The 18,572-nt window shown below is 43.3% G+C and overlaps 1 protein-coding gene across 3 annotated transcripts in view; it reads left to right on the top strand.

Moving 5' to 3' along the window:
* mRpS18B (mitochondrial ribosomal protein S18B) overlaps window positions 1-18,572 on the top strand; it is a 61,561-nt gene that overhangs the window by 39,227 nt on the left and 3,762 nt on the right. For 2 of the 3 annotated variants that reach the window (XM_084588130.1, XM_084588131.1), the window contains one exon: window positions 5,167-5,226. The exons of the other annotated variant lie outside the window; for it this stretch is intronic. In XM_084588130.1, the coding sequence (XP_084444256.1) occupies window positions 5,167-5,226 (60 nt within the window). The remainder of the gene's footprint in view (window positions 1-5,166; window positions 5,227-18,572) is intronic. 3 annotated transcript variants of the gene reach the window in all.

Genomic DNA, 18,572 nt, shown 5'->3' with positions numbered 1-18,572 from the left:
ACTAAATACTCGTTAATTCGAGCTCTGTTCATTCAGAAATACGGATAAGTACTGAAGTACTGTCGGTGCCATCCCAGTCAACGCCCTTGAAAGGCTATAGCGTTGGACGGGCGCTACGGATTATGCGGAAAAAAAAGTTTTTTTCTTTTGCGCAAAACACGTTTGCTGCTATCGCACTAGCAGTTGACGGCACCCACCCCAATTACCCATGGTATATGATAAGGCGAACATAGGCTTGCACAACCGGACAAGCACTGGCACTCTGCCAAGCATCTTGGCACACTGCCAAGCAATCCGTTGTGGACCGGGACATAGGGAAATGCTAAGGGCTGACACCTTTCCTTTCTTTTTGTTTTCCAATTCTTAGGCAGAAGTTGGGGTGGGTGGGTTCATAATGCTAGTAAATATAGTACATTTACCATTAATGCAAATGGTTTTTGCCAGTTTTTTCGAGACCATTCGATAATTCGGACATTGGATGATTTGAACTTTTTCCCAGTCCCGTGAAGTTCGAATTAACAAGCTTTTACTGTATTCCTTGTAGTGAACATAAAAGTTAACTGCCATGAGCCATGGGACTTAATTCTGGCTGTTGCTTTGCTCAGAGAAAAAAAAAAAAAGTTCTTTTGTTCTAGCCATTCACTTACTTGTTCAGGTTTAAGTTTCGCACAGGGGTGGCGTTTAAGGTGGGTTCGGACGAAAGGACCGGAGCGTGGATGGTCCGCGCGCATCAGCACGGATCTGGTGCCACGTGACACGCGTCCACGTGTCCATTCGACCGTCGAGCATTCACACGAATCCAGCGGACCATCCGCGTGTACCCTCTTCCCCAGCGCTGTCCGCTCGCTGCCGAAAACGTTTCTACCGAGAGTTTCAGCATGGACGCCGAGCGAAACCGTCGACTTGCTGCTCTGACTGTTCTATCATCTATGTGAAGTGTGCGAGGACGCAAGGAAGCGAAAAAGCGCTCATTTATTGCAAGCATGCTTTATTGCAATTGCAATAAGATGCTTGCAAATTGCAAGCATCTTCAATATTTCATATTGGTGGACAGCTCTCTACGAGCGTTAAAAACGAGACTGTCGCTTCATCACTGAGCGCTTTTTGCTACTTCACCCATAATTAGCACTAGAAACTGAGTAAAGCTACAACTCTGGCACACCCACAAGCACAAACACACAAAAACGAAGCACTGCTGTGAACACAGAGCGAACGACGCAGCGCATGCACAACAAACAATACCCCACTTGAACTGAATATGAGACGAAAAGCGCGGGCGTAGCAACAATAAAGCAAAAAGAGCAAAAACATTCTCAGTCCGCGGTGGACGCTCGGTTCGCGCAGACTGAAAAAGGTGCTTGGCATATTCAGTCCGCTCCACGATCCGGGGACGGCCACGCCGCTCTCTCACCGTCGCTCAGAGCAGTGACGTCGGCGTCATGTGGGGCGCGGGTAGCGCTGACGCGTGCGGACCGTCCACGCTCCGGTTCTCCCGTCTGAACCCACTTTTAGCTGTAATTTTTGTTTTCCATTATGTTTGGGCGGGATACTTACCCGATTTGGTCACAATTAAGTCCTCATCGTCTGCTGCGATGTTGGACCGTAACAGTTTCTTGCCAACAGTACCAATGGTGCTATCTCGCATCCAGCGTAGAGCGAACATTCTATTGTCGAGCTGTAGAGCTTTTGTTCGTCCCTTGGATGGGAGATGCCGTGGCCAGTACAGCTGGTGAGCGGCGGCCGCTTTTTGATTGAGACGGAAAGCAGGGCGCCCTGTGTGCTGTGTATTTTCAGTGCACGTTGAGGGGTGGGGGGGGGAGGCTACCCTTGAGCACCAACTTATTTATTTCTTGAGATATTTGAGTGAAATTTGCAGGGTAGGGTCATAGCACAACCATTTAAAGAACTACCAAGTTTCTTGGAGCTGGGTTCTCTGGTTTTAAATTTAGAGGAGTATATTAAAACGGTTTACATAGGTCCCTTAGGATAGGCCTGGAGGATTTTCAAAATGTGCTGGCACTGTGAAATTTATTATGGTCATGCTTCGATAGTTACCCCAGGGCAAGCCGAAGCTCTCTTTCTAAATTTCTTTGCTGAAAAATTTTGCACAGCCCCAAAATCGGTGTTATTAATTAGACCAGCATTAACCAAATTTTATCATTAATTTCAGACTCAATGACTTAAAAAAAAAAAGAGATTGTCTTGCCCTCAGAAATGTATTGAGGTATGAAATAAAAGAAACCTGTGAAAATCTGTTGAGCAGTTCCCGAAATGCGGCTTTCCTAAGCAGCCACAGTAGGCAAAAAAGTGATTCCGAGGAAAAGGCCTTAGAAGGTAGAGAGAACACCAGCTCTTTTGTTTGTCGATATATCTAATGAAATTTTTAGGGTAGGCTCATAGCATGGACATTTGAGTAACTACTAAATTTCATAGAGCTGTGCACACTGGTTTTCAAGTTACAGGAGCATATCATATGGGTCACATGGGTCGAGGCGTGGAGAATTTGCAGAATGTGTTGGAATTTTTATTTATTTTTTTAAATTTTATTTTCAAATACTGCAGGCAGCAGCACATTGTGAAATTAATTGTGGTAATTTCTGGATAGGTATCATAAGGCAATACAAGGCTCTTTTTTGATGTTTACTTTTATTCAAAGTTCCACTGTAACAGATGCTAGGACGTTGCAGGCATCGATGAAGCCATTGGCGGCGCGCTTCGGCATGTGGACGGCCTTAGCTTCCGTGAGCCAAACAAGTGTAGCGTCCCAAGGCATTGTGAGCGACCACAAAACGATTGACATGTTGCACAAAACCGTTCAAAGGGCACGACGAGAGATCGTAAAGCAGTTTTGCCACATTGGTCAGCTGGATTTTCCCAGGTCTTGGCACAGAATCCCCCCCCCCCCCCCCTCTTTTTTTTTGCGGAAAAATATTTAGAGGGAACATCTCCAAGCAAATTCACAGGAAAAAGTAGCACAATAAAATAAACTAAAAGCCTGTGCATAATGATAATCAGTGCAACAATTCGAGGCGCCTTCAAGTTCCTACAGCTCTATGGCTTGGCCTGCGCTACCTCCTCCCTCGTAGCGATCCACAACACCTTCTCTCCAACTTATCACCTGCAGTTCTCTGCACCCTTGGAAAGTGGGGTGAGTGTGCTCAAGTGTGAGAAAAGAAAGCTGTCTCCTTCCCACCTTCTAAAAGTAATCCAGAAAGCCATACCCCGGTTGTGTATGCAGTGTGCCACATGCGTAAATCTTTGCCTTTGCAACAAGGCTAAGCAGGAAAGGGATGAAGATGGGCCAAATTTTGGCTCCCAAAACGGGCCAGCTCGGTGTTTTCACTGTATCTCTTTACATTTTCCTGAGAATACGCATTTCTCATATATTCAATTGACTGAAAATAAATTTCCCTTTTTCCTTTTGTAGCTTGCTCTTCCCATGTTTCGATAGCACTGTCGTAAAGACGATCGCAAAAATGGCAAAAGGCAAAGTGAACGCACAAAGTACAAAGACAGCCAACAATGAGAGCAAAGAGCCAGAGTAGATGACGTGCGGGATCATCTGGCGGGGACCATCGCATCAGCGGATGCAGCAGCCAAGCAGTCGCCCGATCTCCCGTGTTCTCGTGGATAGCGTGCTTCACCGAATCGCAGTCTAGAATTCGAGCGTGGGAAACTCAAAAGCTGCTGCGAGACTCCCAGTCGGAAGCAAGCCACGCCTCGACCGCACTGCCGTTTCTGAGGTTGTTAAAAGAAAGCACCAGAATTCACAAACAAAAAAAGACCAAGATGGTGGCGCTTGATTCGGCGGGAGAGAAGTGGCTTATGCGCAAAGCTTAGAAATTTTCGATGCTTGCTCTTAGCTCCACGGCTGCTGCCACTTGCTATATAATTTCTAGTATTTCTGTGACGAGTTCGGCATCGATAATTACAGAAAGCGTAGTTTATAAAGCATACTACCGGAATATATAATCTTCCCAAAATCGACTGTTTCAAGATTTTTCGCTTTTCAAAGGTCACTTTCCCCCGTAAAGAACCCCAAGTGGTTGAAATTTCCGGAGCCCTCTACTATGGCATCTCTCAGCTTAAGTCGCTTTGGGGCATTAAACCCAATAGACCAGTACCACTGGTATGAAACTGCTGGTGTGAACACCACCCAAACATGATGCAAAAACAATATAACATTAAATATTGCTTATATATGAAATCTGAGCTAGGAGTGGAGGGGGGGGGGGATTTTTTTTCTTTGGTATAGCCACATTGGCTTCAAAATGACTGAAGCTGCTGGCGAAGTTGGAAGATATTTTTTCATAGTCAGCAAGGCCAAGCATTTCTTCTTTATTTTCAACAGACATCTCATTCATATAAGACCACAACTCTGAAAATTAGCTTTTTTTTTTTTTTTATGAAGAACATTATAGCATTATTGGAGTACATACAAGCAAAAAAACAAAATTCAGCCTTTTTGTTTTTAGTTCACCAAATTTGTTCAAAAACCAAGTTTTTTTTTCCTTTTTTGAATTGTTTGATCAAATGCTCTCTTCATTCATGTGTACTTGTACAGTGTTCTGCAACTTATCAACCGTTTTGAAAAATTCTCCCGCCTTAAGTGGAGACTTGTTTGCGGTGAAATAGCATACAAAACTTACACATTGTTGACCCTTTTGTTGTGTAGTAAGTTTGACAACGGTGCTTACCTGCTTTCGTCACGCATGATGAGAAACCAGAACTATCTGCGACAAGATTGAGGGAGCAAAAGATGCCAAGGCCGAGTTTCTGGTAAAATGCAGTTGTGGTGCCATTTGGCGTTGCTGAAGTAAAGCACCGCTACTCCAAAGCATCGAGGCAAGAGTGGCATGTTTTCGCAACAATTTTAGATGGTGCCATCACTGCCCTTCACCGGGAAATTGGCATTGGCATCTTTCGCTCCTTCAATCTTGTCACAGACGGTTCTGGTTTTGCATCATTCGGGGTCAAACCAGGTAAGCACCATTGTATAACTTGCTGTACTACAAAAATGCGAACAACACAAGCTTTTTGCTCAGTTTCACCGCAGAGGAGGTTCTGATTAAGGCGAGATAATTTTTCAGAATGGGTCAGATAAAGATGCAGAACACTGTATGTTCTTGCCAATAATGTGTCACAAAGGTTGTTCTCTACTTTCAGGATTGTGTAGGAGGAAACAGTTTGAGCTTGACTTAGCCATCTTGAAAGCCAAAGACTTAGGTGAGCAAATGTTACAGGCACTGATATCATTCATGCTTCCTTTCTTGTGCCAAAGGCGAGCAGCAGACAGGAATACAGTGCAGCAGTAACAAGAAACAAGAGAGGTGGACGCAAACATAGGTTGCACCTGTGTTTAGCCAGTGCCTGTGTATGCGTCCGTCCCTCTTGTTCATGCTACTATTGCGCTGTATTTCTTTGTATGATGGACCAACAAGCCAGATGTATTAGAGTGCAGCAGTTGTTTCATTTCTTTTTTCCTTCACATTGGGGATAATAGGGGTGAGGGAGGGTGTTTCTTTGCCCTTGCAGAAGGTCTGGGAGTTTATAGTTTACTTCCATTCCATTTTATGAATTGAATATTTTGTGGTGTCTCATTTGGGTCGTGTGTTTACCGCTGGAATAGAAAGTAGATACTAAACAGCTGTTGCCGTAGCGGAGCGGTAGAGCACCGGACGTGATATTCGGAGGTCGTGCATTCGTATCCCACCAACGGCAAGTGGTTGTTTTTTTCTTCTACATTGTTTTTTCATTTTCATTATATACAGGGTGTCCCAGCTGTGGTGGGCCCCAGTCCAGTGAAACCAAATCAGAAGCTGTTCAGTCGCCTATGGTAACCTCCACTTTTTTTTAATTCACCAAAGTTAATTCATTAGTAAGGAATAATTAGCTATTTTTAATTATTGCCTTGAGAGAAAAAGTGTCAATACAAAAGTTGTAGATCTTGAAAAATGGCTAGCTACATTGCTTCCATCAAACCAGCGTTTACGTTAAGTGATATTTTTACCAGCTGAAAACGACGCCTGGCACAATAAAAAAACGAATTCCTTGTGACTGCGGCGTGTCACTTAGCCTCGAGATGTGTCCAAGATAACAAAATCCGCTTTTCTGGGCCGTGCTGTCTACGATGAAGCTGGTTGTACGCACTATGCGAATGATTTAAAATAACAGTTGCTCACGTGACAGCATTTTTTGAAGGCCTATAAATAGGGCTTCGTAGGTCGTAGCATGAGGAGACCTACTTTTGTATTGACACCTTTTCTCTCAGGGCAATAATAAAAAAATAGTTAATTATTCCTTACTAATGAATTAACTTTGGTGAACAAGAAATATACTGGAGGTTAGCATAGGTGACTCGGAACAGCTCTATATTGGTCTCCTTACTAATGAATTACCTTTGGTGAACAAGAAATATACTGGAGGTTAGCATAGGTGACTCGGAACAGCTCTATATTGGTCTCAGTGGGCTGGGGCCCACCGCATTTTCTGGTCTTTGGTCCAAGTTAGCTGAAACACCCTCTATATATATATATATATATATATATGTATAAATAAACATACATGCCCCTTTTCATTCTTGGTGTCAGTGGCTTTTGTCTTTCTACCTTATAACAAATCTGGCACTTCCCCCACATATGTTTGCTGACCACTGGGGTTACAGTAGAACCCTGCTATAGTAAACTCGGCCATGTTGAAAACTTGGATATAGTAAAATGAAACTGACGTCCCAGTTCCTCTTCCATAGACGACTGTACATTTCTCTCTTTTATATACTCCTAGACAAGTTTTTGTGGCTATGCAGCCAAAGCTATGGAGCCAGAACACATCAGCTCACTGCGCAGCACAATATAGTCCCTTGATAAATTACGCAAATTGTGCTTTGCAATATTATATCATTACAGAAATGCCTATATTGTTATTACATCAAGATTGCACTACAATATAGGCCAGTACAAAGTTAGTGTAGTGCATTTTAAAATCAGTACATGACACCGTGTAAATGGAATGGCCGTGCCATCTGCCGGGAATCTTCCGAAGCGTACTTTGGCTGCTGCTGCTGTGTCTACCAGTCGGCTTCTGTGTGCTTGCGTAATGCACTTGTTTCGGTAACATATGTAGCACATGATATCCATTAACCACAAATATATGTTCGCTTTGACCTTAAGTAGTCTAAGAAAGACATTGTGCGTCATTGGAGGCTCAGAAGCCATTATTTCAAGCTAAGACGGAACTGAAACCGAAACCGTACCTAAGGCCAGATATGTCAGAACTACATGGTGTAGTAATACCATGACGAAAGTTCCGCCCCCGTAGCCTTGTCTTCATAGCTAGAAAAACTTGTCTGCGAGTATAGTAAAAACATTTTTGATAAAAATTGGTTATAGTAAAATGTGTCTGGCCGCGGCGACGCTTTCCCAAGAAATGACATCACCGCACGCGCGCTACCTAGAATCGCGAACAGTTTAAAAAAACAAAACAAACATTGAGTGTTCTTTTAAATGGCTTTACCACTAGGTTTAGTAATACTTGGGAGAAGCCAACTTTACAAAAGTCTTGGAGCCGTGGGGGGAAGCATGCAGCGCGTAGAAAAAAAAAAAAAAAAAGCAAAGTAAAGCTGTTTACAAGCTTGGAAAGAAGGCGGCGCAATCTGTTCAGATATTAAAGGAGAGTAAAAATGCAGTGAGAAATAAGGAAAAGAAGAAATGACCGAACATTCACAGCACTGTGCAGTACGAGGCAGCAGTGGTAAAAACTGGAGGCGCAGCATGTACGGTTTTGCAGCACTTGACTGCCGCGTGGAAGATGACGCCGTGTTCATGCAACGCTTTGGTTTTCACATGAAATCAAACTTAGTTGTATTTATAGCCACGTTGTCCTCATGCTTAAGTACTTCCACAAGATGTAAACGAAAAACCAATAACTTGAAAACAAAATGGGACGAATAGACTATAAGAGATGGGAGGTATTTGAGAATGTTTTTTCCGTTAAGCAACAAGACGTGTTCAGTAAGTAGCTATTTAGCTACCGAACAGCAACTTCACGACCATGTTATCACCAACCGTTGATATAGCAAAGACCCTGGTATAGTAAAGATTTTTGCCGGGCCTAGTGACTATTATAAAGGGGTTAAAAGAGTAGCTTTAGCTTTGCATATGCCGCACCCCTTGAAGGATGGTGGTGCTGCTATTGCAGTTCACCTAGAACAGTAATTGTAACTAATCTAGCTTTTACCTTGTAAACTGTCATGTGGTTACATTAACGCATTCACTGCATTGTGGGTCACTACTGGATGGTCATGTCATGCATTCAAGGTGTGCAGCCACGCATACTGAGTTCGAGGATGAGCTGTGGGAGAGTAGATTTTTGAGAAAGTCTGCTAAATGCACTCATGCCATGTCACCATTGGCATTTGCAAGCTGTTCCAAAAAGTTGGTTCCACCGGTGACTTGATGGTGGGTCATGCCGCATCCAAGAAAATTAAAGTGTTCCACCAATCAGCCACAACATTGAAAGATAGGGTCTTCGAAAATAGCTGCCACAGTGAATATGTTAAGTTATGTTTACTGAACAAATGAGCAAGTGTGGCAGTTTGAAGCTCAAGTTTGGGACGAGTCGAAAGAATATAATAAGAAGGATTCAATTTCTTGGTGGCTACATTCAGTGTAGTTGCAGATCTAGGGACAACAGTGGCAGTAGATGTAAAGCCTGGCCGACTTTAGTTGCAGATGTTTTTAATGTAAACTGGGGTTTGGCACTGTGGCACCTGTAGTGTAAAGACTGCACCATAATTGCATGCATAGGAAGGACAATAGCTCCACCGTAATTGCAGTCTTCAAGACTGAATGTTTTGTTAGCATTTGCAGCTCACATCAGCAAATTCTACTTGCTTGATGCGAGTTCTTGGCAGATATTGTCTGCGATGTGGCAGTCGACAGCAGGTGAGCTTAAGGCATATCCAGCTACTACAGTAAAACCTCGTTAATTCGGCCCCCGTTAATTCGGATAATTCGGCCTTCTCACTCCCTCTCTTCAAAAATGTACATAGTCTATGGCAGCAAACTCTTGTTAATTCGGTGCTAAATTACATGCGTATCATTCCCCAAGGATTGGAAACGCTGGAAACCACTATCAAAAACGTACGGAAGGCGGCTCTGCTCTACACACACACACACGCACGCACGCACGCGCGCACACACACACACACACACACGCACACGCACACGCACACGCACACGCACACACACACACACACACACACACACACACACACACACACACACACACACACACACACACACACACACACACACACACAAAATAGTGGGTTTCGGGCGCGCATCGCTACAGCCATCATCTATCGATCCGCAACTCCACTGCTGTGCCGACGGTCCGGCTCGTGTTTCTCCTAACACTACCGCCGTGCTTCACCCTGTGGATCAAGGAGTTATCCAATATGTAAAAAAAAGTATCGTAGGCAAGTGCTGGAGCGTATGCTTCTTTGCATGGATCGGAAGCAGGCGTGCGTCATCATGCTTCTGAGTTCCATTCATATTCGGACTCACGTGTGGGCACACACGCCAGGCACTGTGGATTAGTGCAGTCTGTCACAAGCTTAATTGGAGCCTGCAGCGCCAGCAGCAGAGTAAGACGACGACAATGAGTTATTCGTCAGCCTGCTGTCCACCGAAGTGAATCTCGCAGAATGCACTTCCATCGATGACTGCGTTGTTGTCACTGGCCAGTTACCGTGTTTACACAATTGTAGTCAACCCCCTAATCGCATGTCTTGGGAAAAAAAAAAAAAACACACATACTGCGGTGGATGCTCTTCGGCACTCCCTGGAAGTGCCGCCGTGTCATGTGACCCGACGCGACTGACGTGCAAAAAAAGAGCGTCGCCGCGATTCGAACAGCGGCTCTTCCGTAAACTATCGATACTCCACAGCTGCAGTTTGTGCTGCGCAGTAAAAGTTAAAGAAAAATTCTTCCTGAGGAGCGCGCACAGTAACTGAATGTTGCACTTAAAGCCATAGAGCAAACAAATTTGCTGTAGCCTCCCTGATATGGTTATTGTCTTGCTCTTGTTATCAGTGCCATGCTTTGGTTTCGATTGTAAATCGATGCCCTAACTTCGGATTTTTGAATTTTTAAAAAGGGGCCGACTTAGAGTCGTGTAAATGCATAAGCGATGATGAGATAATCAGGGATGCCCTCGATGTGGCAGATGAAGTGCCCAGCGAAGAGGGCTCGCTTGATAATGATGAGCTCCTGGTGTGTCGTACCGCTACAGAAGTCGCGGATGCTCTAGCAGTTTTAGAGGACTTTTGTTGTGATGCTCCTGGCAACTTGCTTGCCCTGGAAAGGTTGTCCCATGTCCACAAACTGGTCCTCACTGCCCAGCTTTCCGCGAAAAAGCAAACGAGCATTTCTGACTTCTTCACGAAGTAAAGGTATGCAATAAAAAAAATTAAAAAATCACATGTAGTTTTTGTTACTCATTTGATAATTCGACATTCGAATAATTCGGACATTTTTTGCACCCCTGGGAAATTCGAATTAACGAGGCTTTACTGTATTACGGTAATCACCATTGTTTGTGCTTTTTGATCATCAATATCAAGCACAATGTATGAGTGAAAATTCGATTTGTTAATTTTAGTTAAATAGCGGAATCCTGTATCCCCCATTTATACGACAACTCGCATTATATGATGTATTGGCACCTGCCCAGAAATCCTCAATAGGGATGATGCAATAAGAACCTCAAATTATACAACAGAAAATTATGCATGCTCCACTTCATACGACGTCCGGCGGCAGCTGTTCATAATGGGAGATGATGGCGGAGCACTGTGTTAGTAGATCTTACATCAACCAAAGGTGTTCGAAATTGCAGTTAAGATGCAGATAACTGTGCACAATAGTGCAGTCCAGTGTACGATGGCGTTGAGTGACAGCTCTGCTGACGGCTCTTGATTCTGTGCATGCGATCAGTGGTCATCGGTGCGTGGCAGCTCTTTGTTGACAAAGGTGGTATAGAAATCGATAGGTGGTGTCCAATCTGAGCGAGCCACAAAGCATGCTAGGTAATTCCGACTTCCGGGTCTTTCTGCGAGACGTGTGTCTGCTGCACTGTGCTTGCAATTCTGCATCGACAAGCTTAAATTCGACTCTTCACGTGTTTTATAAGCGCGAATGAAGTTATAGAAAAGGTCATAATGAACTGCACACTTGTTATGACCCTATTTACCGTTTCGTATTTGAAGGAAACGGGTGAAAAATCGATGCAAGTGCAACCTCTACAACGTGTGTAGTCTGTTCGCGCATAAGTTTAGCATGCATCATTCATTTGGCCAAAGTTCGTTTTTCATTGATGTTATCATGCAGTCGCTACATATATCTCTAAAATGTACTAGAATAAGCATTTTTAGAGATATTTCGGTAGCAGAAGCCAGATAATTAGACTGCCGGCAGCCGAAGTTTAGCGATACATAGGAGCGGACTGTCACGCAAGTTGTAGCTGCGACAGCTAAGAGCTGAAAGCATGCAAATACCAGGAGGACATTGTGCACTTTTTTTTCAGCGTTTACAAAGCTTAATCTGTTTATGCTGCACTGCCTGAAAGAATCAGAGCAGCTAGGGTTTCTTGCGGTGTACTGCAGCTGCTTGCAAGCACGCCCTGTACACCGCATTTTAGTTGCTCAGCCAAAATTGTGATAGACGATTCTAACATTCAGTGTGTTGTGCTATTCCTCCAGAAGATCTAGATCTACTTACCAGTGCTTCAAAACCTTAAAAGTTTGCACAATCTTTGCTATTGCAAGCTACATGCTCTTGACAGCTCAACTGATTTTGTTTACATGCTAGTTTTCTTTTTTTTTTTTTCTGGAAACTGTAGGATGTAGAATGCTAAAGAAGTGTATCATTGTTAACATCATACTGTCTCAATGAAAACATTAGGAGGACCATGAAATAAATAAAAATCTCTCTCAACCATTTGACTTTTACTTGAGTTGTATTACGAAACTGCAACTGCATGATTTATGAGTTACATTTTTAGCACTGCTGTATTCATTCTGCATGCATCATACCCCAACATGTATGTAGCCAAGACTATATGGCCAAAAGCCTCTACTAATGGGAAACCGTTCTTGTACTGCAACTAAACCTGATATTACTTTCTCCAGCAGAACTTTTGCAGCACATTTTTTACAGCATGTGATTATTGACCTCCAAGCAAGGCTGGGAGTGAGGAATAGTAAGTTGTGGCAGAATGCTTAGTACAGGCTGTAGAAATGAGCTTCAATAGACCTGAGGGCGAGTATTAGCAAGCTGTAAGGAAATGCATAGTACAGAGCACAGAAGTCTTGCCTCGGCAAGATTCATACTTCTTGTACCCTTACAGACATAAAAGCTGCTAGCTAGGCCAGCCTCTGTCTACCTTGCAGAATTTTGCACTTCTTGAGATAGCCAATGGCCACCAGTGCCTTGTTTACCATCTGAAGGCCATGCAGCGAATGAAAAAACAGTAAAACCTCGTTACAAGAGACACTCAAGGGACCCTTAAAAGATGTCTCTTGTAACCAAACGTTCTAGAAGCACTGTGTTGATCAGTTTATTGCACATCAGCATATAAATGCATTCACACGCATTATCAGGGAATTGTTCAGGAAAGCTTAAAGAAGTTATTCATACTAGTATTTATTTTTGTGAGCACAGGGTATACCTTCCTAAATTTTGGTAGTAAAGCACTTCACTTTGCAAGCCTTCCTGTTGCTCTAATACCTTTGAAGCACCCTTACGTGCTTGTCACCCTCATATGTTGACACTTTTCCTCTGAAATGTCCTCGTAGTCATCCTCTATGGCACATGTGCCATTTACTTGCGCGAGAATTGCACAGTCTGTAAGCTCTTCGGAAGCACACAAGATCCGCATCTGCAGATACGAATTCCTCAATGGATTCTGGTACCTCAACAGTCTCTTGGATGCTCACCCAAGCTTCATCTTCAAGGAAGCTTTCCACAGTATCCATATATGGACCCTCTTACATCATGTCATCACATTTAAAGTCAGCTTGTATGAAAAGGTTTTTCACAGCTTCACTTCTCAGGCCATAGTAAACTTCGCATCAATTACTATTGTACAATCTTGCTGCCCGTCGAGCAACAGGCATTCTACCAACCTTGTTTTGTACAGCAACTTGACAGAGTGCATAATGCCTTTGTCTATTGGTTGACGGTAGGGTATGGAGTTTGGAGGGAAAAAATAACTTTGGTAACTTTGAGCACGAGAACTTTGGTGCAGCAAGAAGCATTGTCCACAAAGAGAAAGACATCAGAATTCTGGGATTTCATCTTGTGATCAAATTTTAAAGTTAAATATGCTGGATGTCATTCATTAATTTTGATTTGCTTTGAAGGTGACAGTAATGTGATGCCAGTGGCTGAAACAACAGGGTCGTCTTGACTTGCCAATCATGGGGAAGCACTCTTTCTCAGTTCCTGACATATACAACAAAAAGGGATGCTGATATGGAACAGAATTTAGCTAAGGGAATCTGGAGTGCATCATGTACGAGTTGGTATGCTTCAGCTGCATTGCATGAGTACACTTGGGTTGTCTCTCTTCTAAATAGTGAAGAATTTACTCCAGGGACCTGAAAAAGTTGTCCTTAGTAACCGAGCGTCTCTTGTAACCATGTCTCTTGTATGTAGTGTTGTTAGCATGGCAGGCATAGGAAAACCAACCAAACCATTTTCAAATGTCTCTTATAACAGAGTGTCTCTTGTAATAATGCCTCTTGTAACGATATTTAACTAACACGTAAACTTCATGCAACACCTTGCATTGCATCACAAGTAGTTTATGTAGACAGTTTATGTAGAAAACGACTCTGCATTTCCTTTTGGGACATAACTCTACATCAACCGCTGCCGAACTTGTAGCCATTCGGGAATCTATTCGCTATATATGTGGGGAACCACCTCAAAAATGGTGTATATTCACGGACTCGAAGACTGCATTACAAATTTTGGAAAACTTCTTACGCCACACTGCCTATCAGTCCCTGGCACTAAACATTACGGAGCTCATCACATCTGCCCAGCTGCAAGGCCACATGATAATGTTTCAATGGATTCCTGCCCACTGCGGCCTCCATGGGAATGAGCAGGCCGATGTTGAAGCGAAAAGCGCTCTCATCAATGGCTTCCAAACAGCTGTGCCTTTTTCAAGAGCAGATACGACGTGTCTTCTAAAGAGTTGTATGAATATTGCTACAGCGACTTACTGGGCTCAACCAGACGCCCGACACATGCGTCTAAGAAAGCTTGATCGAACATTTAAATTTACTGTTCCGCGTGATATTCCGCGTCATCAGGCATGCTTGATACATCGACTTCGTTTAAACGTGGCTTTCACGCGCAAGTACTTACATTTAATTGGACAGATGGACTCACCGGAATGTTTAACTTGTGGCATCCCAGAGACTGTGGACCATGTATTATTGGTGTGCCCAGAATATGCGAACGAAAGAAATGTGCTAGCTGCTTCCTTGAAGCATTTAGACAAGAGGCCTCTGTCGGAGGAACTGCTGCTGGGCGCTTGGCAGGACAAGGGGAAGGGCATCCAGGCAGTGCGCGCTCTTTGCCGTTATTTGAGCGCCAGTGGACTTGATTCACGTTTGTAAAGCAAGCTGCTGTGTCTGTATATATATTTCATATGCCTTCTCCCACATCGTCACCCATCATGACCTTCTTTCTTCTCTCCTTCCCCTTCCCCAGTGCAGAGTAGCAGGCCAGATTTGAATTATTCGGGCCAACCTCTCTGCCTTTTCCTATCAATAAATCCATCTATCTATCTTTTAATTTTCGCATGCACGTTTTGCAGCACCTAGGTCATTATAGAACTGCTTTGCTGAACAGCAAAATTTGGTTTTATACCATATGTATCTCAGCTGTCAGCTTTTTTACGTGCCATAATGAAAGATGAAAAATAGCTGGACAATGTTAGGGTGTCCTGAAGTGAAGACTTTCATGACTGTGTCCGAGAGTAGGTCTGCACAAGCAGGAAACTTTATCCATCTTGGCTGTATTTCCCCGCAATTTCTGTGTGCTCAAGCTGCGATTGATTCGCTGGTGAAAGCATGTTTCATTATCTGGAGTCAAGTCAGCAAATAATTGCTTACACAACAATATGTACACAACAATGTATAAATCTTACAACTGTAACGGTACGCTGGCCTAGTCAGGCAACGAGACCAATCATAGACAGCTGATTGGTAAGCACTGGCCGTGGTTCTAGAAACTTGCATTTAGCAGAAATGGCCGGGGAGAAAATTGTTCAGTACTTATAATATCGTACCGCGCTTTACTGATGGAGGCCAAACTACACAATTTGCGAACCTTTTGAAGACTTGGAATGACCGCTCGCTGCTACCGTCGTCATGTGAAAACAGCTGTAGCGCATAGGTAAAGACGCCCGAGCGATAACTTGGTGCTCCTGAACAAGAGCAAATAACCTGCTTCATAAAATTTCCTAGCTTTCACAGCGCTATCCAACACTTGCCATTCACAAAATACTCTAAATAAAGCTTCGCGTTCAACGTGCAGCTCGCCATCGACGGTCAGCCAGCGGATCGCAACAGCCAATTGTTTTCGCCGCTCACAACTCGACGGCACTCGGAACATCTTGTATCATGTTCTAGTTGAGTTGGCGTAGTTGGAAGCCGAGCACCACACTTCCAGCAAATTGAGAGCAAATATCAAGAGAAAACCGCACGCCTGCAAGCAGTGCCAGCAGAAACCAAACCACAAAAATGACCCGGAAGCCTCGCCATGACGCGATGTCTGCTAAAACTTGGACACCACCTATTATTCTACGTTCATAGCATCATGAAGTTACTGTGCCTGCGATGACAAGGTTAGACGGTGCTGTGACCAGTGGTTAGTTCGAAAGTGCTTTGCGCTGTATATGTTGGCGTCGACTCATATTTTGAAGCTAACTTTCTTTTTTCATTCCCCCCTCCCCCCTTTCTTTTTTTTTTCCAAGTGAGAGGTGTGAGCTCAGTGATACACATATACACGACAATGTATGCACGTTTGACACTCATAGAGCCTTTAGGACCCGTTCGGGAAATCACGTAATCTGTGCATCCCTGTTTTGAAGCCCTAATTTGAACAACTAAGTGCGTAAAATAGCCAAGTAAATGTGTCCACTTTTGCGGAAAAAAAAAGGGGTGCTTTCATAATATATGGAAAAAGAATTTTTAGGCCGCAAGTGTAGCAGGTGCATTTACAGTGTGAATGCATCAGTTTCAAAGGATTTCCGATCACACAATGCCTTGATTAGACGACAGCGCACGGTTCCATGAAAGTTGTGTAATCAAAGTTTTGCTATATTAAATTTGTGTAGAGTCACTGAAAAGCAAGACTTGAAGTTGACACCAATTATTCTGGCATTTTGCTGATCATTGTTAAGCTGCGAAGTTTCGGACAAATGTGTTTGCAAGCACATGCTAGCCAAAGTCTATAATTGGATCTGTGATGAGTTAGGTAGCCGTTGTCTTGTTTGTTTAGGATGTGAATTGTGGCAGCGCGTTACAGTTTCCTTGGCAGAGCTCCTTGTCTAATATAGTGATTACATCTGTTTCCTGCATAAATAAAGAAATGCACATGTGTCTTGGTTTTAATATTCTATGGACATGACCTGACATATGTCATGTCATGTCCATAGAATATTCAATAGAATACAGCAGGTCATGTCCATAGAATACAGCAGCAAGTTTTTAATATTCAAAAGCTCATCATAAGATGAGCTTTTGAATATTAGAAACTTGCTGCTGTAATTGCAGGCGCTGGTGCAGTGCATACCAAATGTCCTCTTGTGATGCACCAATTTAACTGTTATATTCTGTACCATGAATTTATTTATTCAAGCTCAACATTTTGGCGCATGCTAGTCACAGTTACTTATGGGCCATGAAACCCACAACTAACAAGCTTAACATTACTAGTTATTAGGTTATATGTCTGATGCTGTGACATATATGCTTCACTTTTATTGCTCTGTTTGGTGATCTGGATATAGGCCTAGCTTATCTGTTATTGTGCTAAATACACGGCTCTTAATGCAGTGCTGTATGCCCATTGTCTACCTGCTGTCAGAACACTTCTTCCCATGGAATTTGGCTAGGAACTTAACAAAGACTAAGACTAATTGCAGAGCACAGATGGTTACATGCTGTGTAGCTTCATCAGTCTTCACTCTAGTGCCAGGAAGTTTGCTGTGAGGTCCCTGGAACAAGAATTTTCTCATGTGAATGTTGACAACATTGTTTTTAATGGTGCATCTGATAATGCAGCAAACTTTTTCTAGTCCGCTTTAGTGCCAAGGGCAGCTTTGCATCTACTGGCTAGATTTTTTTTTATCAACAAAGCTCTTTAAAAATTCCCAAACCTTAAATTATAACAGCAGGCAAATAAACACAAACAGAGAAGAAACTGACAACACACACAGACAATAGACAACACTTATCTGTGTGGCCATGTTTGTTCACTATGGTTAGGATTCAGTAATATGACCAACTAGCCCAAAAGCTTATTTTATTCAAGTTTATGGTACTGAACCACCCTTTAAGCCTGGTGAGGTACCACGCTTATACAGTAGAATACATCATTGTGAGCCTGAACAGCTTAGTTATCTAATATGTGCAGAGGTTAACACTTGCAAACTAAGCACAGCGCAAGCTCTCCTTTGTTTCACCTCGCCGTGGTGGTGCAGTGGTGAGGGTGCTTGACTGCTGTGCCCAAGGATGTAGAATTGAATCCCAGCCGTGGTGGTCACTTTTCGGTGGAGGCGAAAAGCAACGCGCCCATATGCTGTGCGGTGTCAGTGTCTAAGGGAAGTTGAAGGGGTTTTTCTACATTTGCACGTTATGCAATGGTTCGAGTGTACGAAATTTGTAGATAAAGCACGTGAGCTGGTTTTGTGCTAGCTTTTAAAATAATGATGTGGTCACAGAATAAAAGTTGTCTCCTCCTCAGTGTGCTGGAGTAATACAGAGAGACTCGTAATGACGTCATTGTTGTCAAATTGTTAGGTTTCCCTTCGCTTTGCCCAGATGCTGTCATGCGTCGTACGATGCTTCCAAACAACTCTTCATACTCAGTGGCTTTGGTTTTCTCCCTTCAAGCACTGTTTCGTCACTTGAAACGTAGCGCTGCTATGTATGACGCCGTTGTTGCGGCCCCTGCCCGGTGCGCTGCACTGCAGAGAAGTCCAAACGCCTACATCACTTTATTTGGCATACTTCACGTTCATCTGCAAGTTTCATAGATCTGTCCCCTTTAAGTTTGTTGAAATCTGAAACCTTTTCAGCTGCCCTTTAAAGAACCCCAGGTGGTCGATAATTCCGGAGCCCTCCGCTACGGCATCTCTTATAGCCTGAGTCGCTTTGGGACGTTAAACCCCGTTAACTAAAACTAAACTCTTCTTTGTTTCAAAAGGGGGTTTTTTCATCCGATTTATGCTGTCACAGAGCATACTTCTGAAAGAGGAGAAGATTGGA

The sequence above is a fragment of the Amblyomma maculatum genome, chromosome 1 (genome assembly GCF_055883805.1).
Source record: "Amblyomma maculatum isolate TAMU_Amacu chromosome 1, ASM5588380v1, whole genome shotgun sequence".
In the NCBI taxonomy this organism is placed as follows: Eukaryota; Metazoa; Arthropoda; class Arachnida; order Ixodida; family Ixodidae; genus Amblyomma; species Amblyomma maculatum.
Note: the sequence above shows the minus strand (reverse complement) of the source record. Positions and strands in the feature narration are given on the sequence as shown.